At 31.5% G+C, this 7,128-nt stretch overlaps 1 protein-coding gene across 1 annotated transcript; it reads left to right on the top strand.

Annotated features, from left to right (window-relative positions):
* Positions 1–1,297: 1,297 nt before the first annotated feature.
* LOC132739818 (uncharacterized) lies at positions 1,298–7,109 on the top strand. The gene is made up of 7 exons (XM_060727627.1): positions 1,298–1,758; positions 1,875–2,006; positions 2,656–2,791; positions 3,561–3,667; positions 3,908–4,080; positions 4,453–4,650; positions 5,461–7,109. The coding sequence occupies exons 3-7, from the start codon at positions 2,709–2,711 to the stop codon at positions 5,812–5,814; spliced, it is 915 nt and encodes a 304-aa protein (XP_060583610.1). The 5' UTR covers positions 1,298–1,758; positions 1,875–2,006; positions 2,656–2,708; the 3' UTR covers positions 5,815–7,109.
* The last annotated feature ends 19 nt before the right edge of the window (positions 7,110–7,128 follow it).

Below are 7,128 nucleotides of genomic sequence, written 5' to 3'. Positions count from 1 at the left end.
TTTATTTAAACTGTAAAGTTACGTCTCATTTTAATTGCTTTAGATAGGCCTTCGGGGTATAAGATCAGAAAATACTAATTTATTTGAGATATCTCGATAACTGATTCATATAGAGGCACGTGACCACGTCGTTGTATTTATATACAAAATATACTAAATGGAAAAAGAAACTTAAATGAAGTACGTGCACAAGGCTACCCTTACGACGTGCACATATTTGTAATGCGGTCATTTTTAAAACCGATTTTGCATGATCCGGTGATCAAAGTCTTGACGGCATATTCAAAACGAAATTCGAGTTTCATGTACAAATTAGGAATGGACAAGTGGTGGAATTGTGTGTCCGCCGATATATTGCTAAAGTCGTTAACCTACTGGAGCAAATCAAAAATATTTTAAAATGAAGAATATTATTAGAAACTTAATTGCCAATACTTCAGAAAAACCTACGCCAGAGAGACGTGGGCATGGTAAAGGCTTGGGCTCAAATTACGGAGATAGCAGCTTGTTTTGGTGCATCCGTGCAGTGTGTCAGTAGTCTTCGACAGCGATTTCCTCGGACCGGTAGTACAAGCTTTGAAGGAACTTAAACCACGGAGCGGCAGGGCATGCGTCACGACCTGATCCCAAGACCTTTATAGTTTGACCCAACCAACACGTACGTGCTTTCGAGAACAGCAAAGCTGCTGTTACCTCCGGTAGTCACAACGACGGAACGCCCAGACAGTACTCATCGTTACTGTCTTTTAAAATCGACACCTTTCCTTACAAACAATCAAACTTATACTTTCCGTCCACTATACCAGTCTGAAAAGATTCACAATACATTTTTTACGAAAAGAAAACATTTTAACAAACACAGAGTGTTAGATTCAAGCGAAATGAAAATTTCTTTTTTATTCAGTATAGCTATTCAAATTGATCAACATGGTGCATGGTTGGTTTATAAACACTTAATGCGCTTCTGTCATTTTTGTTGGGCGGGGCGGAAACTCTTAGCTATGAAATTTTGAAGCGTGACTTAAAATAAACAAAATTATATAAATTAAAAAATGGGTCACAAAATAAAAACAATTTTAGCCTTTTTTCATTAATTTATGCCAAAGTATTCCTAGTTATTTTGGTCATTTAATATCTTCATTGTACATGAAATATTTTCACTATAAATGATAATTATCAAATATAGACAATCAACTTTAACATCTACATTAATGTTTTGTCATTTCCCTAAGGGATATTAAACTTTTAACAAAATCTAAACTCTCATCTTTATGTTACAGATGTATCTTTATTTTAAGGATATTCTAGAATAACACTAATTAAGAACTACGTGTTACTTATTATGTATTTTATCACGTGTTATAGAAATTTTGATTTCGTAAATGTTACAAAGTCTAGTTTTTGTTGTTTGGTTATAAAACAATTTTTGAACGTTAAGTTTAATGTATTTTAGTTTTGTGTGTGTGTGATTGCTGCTTGAATCTACCTTCATTGGGAGCATAAATATTGATTTTAATTTTAAAGTAAGACACGTGTTCACGTGCCGTGTTCACGTGCAGATACAGGGATAATTTAATGCTTATACTACACATACTAATTACAGTATTACGGAATGTGATTTAAGACAATAGTATTTGCTAAATAGCCTAAAAAGTTGAGTGACTAGTCTTCTGTGTATAATGCCGTTAGTACTTTGTCGAAAAATAAACAACGTATGTTGTTCTTGGTGCCTTTACTTATTGTTTACAGCTGTTCTTGGTAAGTTTTTCACTATTTTGCAATGTAAACAAAATTTGTATATTTAAATTTTGATATTAAAGTGTAAGCATTTATAGTTTTTAATTTGTAAAACAGTTTCATTGAACTGTTTTCAGGCTTTCTGATTCAAATTCAACTTAAGTTAGTTATACAGTTGACAGCAGACAACGGCAAAACGCACGTGTTTCATTTCGACAGAAATTTGGATGACTCATTTCGTGACGTCATCATATCGTGATATAATTATGGTATGTTATACAATATGTCTTTTAATATATTGAGATATGATGGTATATCATACAATACATCGTCATATCGTGATATAATTATGGTATGTTATATAATATGTGTTTTAATATATTGAGATATGATGGTATATCATACAATACATCAACATATCGTGATATAATTATGGTATGTTATACAATATGTATTTTAATATATTGAAATATGATGGTATATCATACAATACACTATCATATCGCGATATAATTATGGTGAATAATTTTACTGATCCATTTTGCAATTAAGACTTTGGCGTGTTTATATTACACATGTACGTAAAATAAGTGTTGTATATACATGTACATTGTAAATTGTATACTGCTCCCCTCATAGCTCGTGATAGTAAAGCATTTATCAAAGAGCAAACTGACCATACAACTTATTGTCATCAATTTTTATTTTCTGCTGTATGACACAAGGGAACAACAACAATTTCAATTAAAAATTTGTATAGACCATGTGTGGGCCATATTTAAAACAAAATGTCATCATTAATCTCGCAGTAAGTAATGTTGACTGTTGTTTTTATTAATAGCAAGCTACTAATGCTTTTATGAAAACGTTATGAGGCAACAAATTTCTTTTCTTTTCTCTATTTTCTGTACATTAAAGGTGGCTGTGATCTGGTGGGCGAGGTGCTGGGTACCAGGCCTGACACATTTTATATGTATGAGCCGCTCATTGCCATGGCAGAGGCATACTATTTTAAAAACTCCACGACAATGTGTACAACACTTCTTGACAAATGGTAAACCAGTTTAGTAATGTAATAATAAAGATGATAATAGCTTTAAAGAACATTCATATAACAGCATATACATGTATAACAACTATTCTGTTTTTAGATGGAAAAATATTTCATTAGTTGATGTTCGCTCTTTGAAGCGTTATTTTTGCTGCTTTATTGCAGTTAATAGATTTTAGACCATTTTCCCGAAACATAGCAACACTTATTTAAAGTAGTGATTGTGTAAGAATTATTTAATAACTATACCATTTCAGAAAAGAGTTTATATGTAATCTATCTAAGGATTGATTTTTTAATGTTAATTTTTGCGTAACTCTTATTCATGGTGATATTAGTACTTAACTTAAGGTGCCCTAAACATAAAATCTGTAACATTTTTAATTTACAGTATATTATTCAACATTTTCATACTCTTTCATTTAATTTTCAAAAGAAGATTATCGGTGGTATTATATGTTTAGATCCTTTACGAATTCATTTAGATTTATTAAGGTTATGAGCATGCTGTACAAAGGACACCAGTTGAGTATTTCACGTGTCGTATAAGGAGAAGAATTATCTGCATTATCAAGATTAATGGCCATGTCATTTATGTAAATGACAAAGAGTTTTTGACCTAATATCGATCATTGAGTGATTTTATACACCATCATCTTGAGGGTCGAATTAGCAAAGCCAAATTAATGTAGAAAGTCGAGGGTGCTTTTCTACGTGGACAACAAGTTTGAGACTGTTGTAAGAATAGCAATTTGATATTATATGTTTACAGTTATAAAACGACGCTAACGGAATCAGCTGTTAGAAGAATGACACACATGTTATCATGTAATACTAATATCATTGAGGACAAATATCACCATAAATGGGATACAGGTGGTTAGTATTAAATTTTACGCATACTTTGTTATATTGTTATCCTTCATTGGCAGAGGTTGAATATTTTTTCACCGTGATCTTTCAGAGAATTATTCGTAAACAATGATATTAACTTTAAAAGTATATTAAAAAGAAAGATATAATAGCAGTATTTATTCAGACAAGCGTTATACTCTTTGACATGTCCTGGCTTTATCTGAACATTAAAACATTATTTGAAGTAAATCTGAATTTATCTAGGAGAATACTGGCTAAAATATCACGAGTGTTTATTGGATAAAGATTACGATAAAGAGTTTTGTGATCGGTTCCTAAGCGACCGTTGTAAAGAAGCCAAGTTTAAAGTAATCAAAACACCACGACTTTCCACACAGATTCTCAAGACACTGTTACAGGGACACTCAAATGTTACGGTAATATACACTTGTAGCTATAAGATAACTTGAGTGTTAGCCATATTAGTTGGCAGTTTACTTTTATATTCTCATCATTGGTAACTTTATATAAACTCACATTTACGCGTTGTTGTCAATTTTTAAACATCTTCTCCAACATGTCTGTTTAAGACGAAAACAACAGTCTACGATATCCTGGTGTAAAACTTTCTTTGTTATTTTATAGCGTCAGTCTACGAACTTCTTGATCACCCCTCGTTAAAGATGCCTTACATTTGTCGAGGCAAAGGCAGGAAACATCAAAGACACTATACGCCCTTACCTATCATTGTACATATCACAAAGTTGCCGTTATTTTATTCCTGTACATTTATAAATGCATGTTTTCAGATTGTCCACGTGTTCAGAGATCCAAGAGGCATCTTGTTCCAAATAATGTCTGAGAATAGCGATCAGGCTCCAGTGTCTGCACTGAGGAAATACGCTAACAGTTTATGCTCAAGAATGAGAGATGATCTAGAAGTGGGGTTCAAACTTGCTTCACTTTATCCAAAGAGGTTTAAATTGATGTTGTTTGAAGATTTTGAAGTAAGTTACGTTTTTATTCATGTATCATATATTAAGGAGTTAAAATATACGTATTTATCTAACCATCAGACCAAACAAATAATGGTAGCGAAATTTCAGACCCTGATGCTGTTAATTGCAAATGCCGAAAATAGTCCGCTTTTTTGAAGCGGTTACTTCCCTTTATATGTACACTAACGCCGAATAATTCAGGGCAGATCACTGCGTAAAGACGGTCAAATGACAGGCGCATTAATTTTCAAGCAAAATAGTTCCCGAATGGTCAAAGACTTCTAATATTGTGTTATTAAGGTTTGTTAAGTTAACGAACCTTAGACTATTAGTCCTTGTTGTAGAATATATTTACTTTTTGTAGAGGACAAATGGTTTAAAACCTAAGTCAAAAACATCGTTCAATCAAGGCATTTGAAATTGATGAAAACAGACGTAGTAATTATAAATAAAAGTGTAGGACATTATACCTTAATATGTTTATATATAATACGTCTTCTGTCATCGATTTCAACTATTGTATGGTTTGTCACTCATATGGTATCAGTGTGTCGCCAGTAGTTACATGAAAAACAACAACTGAGTTAATACATATGTCAGGTAGTATGCCAGGTAAACTGGTCGTCGGGTCGTATGTTACTGTAAATATGATTAAATCTTAATCTAAAACATTGTATATAAATTGCATTTTAATACATGTACTTTCAAAATTTAAATTTCTTTACAGTACAAATTCTGAGTAAATAAAGCAGAGCATGGTAAAAATAGTCTGAAATCATTTTAGAAAAAAAAAGAATAAAAGTAATCTATTGTTTTCAGTGGGACATGGTGACAGTGTTCAAACCTTTGTTTCGATTTGTGGGATTTCCATTATACAGGAAAGATAAAAGTTTTGTTGAGGCTATCAGTCAGAAAAAAGCGCTCACAGAATATATAAAAGAAACTGGAAACAAAACAAGACCTGATTCGTCACAACAAGAAGTTCTCAAGATGACAAACATAAATCCATTTCAGTGGAGAAAACAAATAGATGTCAACAATTTAAAAATAATTGACGAATATTGTGGAGATTTGTATATTAAATTAGGATACAATGTGTATGCCAATGTTGAAAACCTCAGAAATTTATCAGACTGGTCGAGTTACGGTGCAGACGGTGTTTATCCCTTATAAAAGAAAGAGTTATTGAGTACGCTGTGATATCGACAGACTTTGTCTATATGCTATTGTTATCAACCTTACACATACATTTCATTTCGACAAACGCAACTTTTTATTTTAAATTCAAATTTAAGTAATCATAATTGCAAAAGTTCAATTTAAAGAAGTATGTAGGTAACTGATTTTAGTTGTCTATTTATAGGTTTTGCACGGATCTTTCATGTGTAACGATAATATCTGGTTTAGTTTAAACATATTTATTTTAGCTAGTTTTTAAAGGAAGTTGTTTAAAACTCTTGAAATACTGTTATTCCGCTTCATAAAATTTATCAATGCTGGTATCGTTTATGGAAACATGGTATGGTTGTGATGGGCAGGCTTTGAGATGTAAAAACATTGACTACTAGTCACCGTCCCCCTTCTAGTTTAAAGTATAAATATTGCAATGCTGTATGCATTATACACTGATGTTAGTCATTTCTAAAAACTTGTTAAACATTGCTATTATATTATATCCATTTGATGTAAAAGAGGGGGGACTGATGTTTTATAAAATATAGGACAGACTCTGATAATAGCAATGTATGGTGTTAAGATAGGCATATAATTATAGTAATTACTTTTCTCTAGAATTACCAATCTTTAGACCCCAGATGTGGCTAATGATAATAACTTCTTTATCAATAGTATTCATGCTATACTGATTGTGCACTTGTGAAAAAAAGAAACGAAACAAACTTTTACCTATTGATAAAGGTATAGATATTTTACACTATGACCAAACTGTATTTCACGCTGTTTAAGTAAAGAGAATAAGAAATTTAAATGCAATTATAAGTAATTATTTTACATGGCCTAAAATCAATATCTAAAACTCCAATACAAACACTTGAAAAAAAAATGTAATTAATTGTAATTAATTACTAGTACATTACTATTTACCGCAGGTCCGAAAGTCACATTGCTTTTATGTGAAATATAAAAACTATTCTTATACAAAAAACGTACTTGGGAATAATAAATACGAATTTCTACAAGTTTGCCTAAAGAAGATGTATATTAAAGCATTGTTCATATGAAATAATGAAATATGGCAGGATATTAAACTGATGTTAAATGGTTTCTTTCCGACAAATATTGTTAGACAGATTCAGTCCTTAATCAATAAAAGTTTCAGCCAGTATTTGACAACTGTGAGACTTGTTTTGAATAAAACAGGATTCTCATGGATATAGAATACTTGTTAAGATATTTTACTAAATCCTAGTTTGACACACTCATTGCAAAAAGAATAGTTGTTCATTTTATAAATCTAAGAATAAATTG

The sequence above is a fragment of the Ruditapes philippinarum genome, unplaced genomic scaffold, assembly GCF_026571515.1.
Source record: "Ruditapes philippinarum isolate M1 unplaced genomic scaffold, ASM2657151v2 ctg5447_1_1_1_1, whole genome shotgun sequence".
Taxonomy (NCBI): domain Eukaryota; kingdom Metazoa; phylum Mollusca; class Bivalvia; order Venerida; family Veneridae; genus Ruditapes; species Ruditapes philippinarum.
Note: the sequence above shows the minus strand (reverse complement) of the source record. Positions and strands in the feature narration are given on the sequence as shown.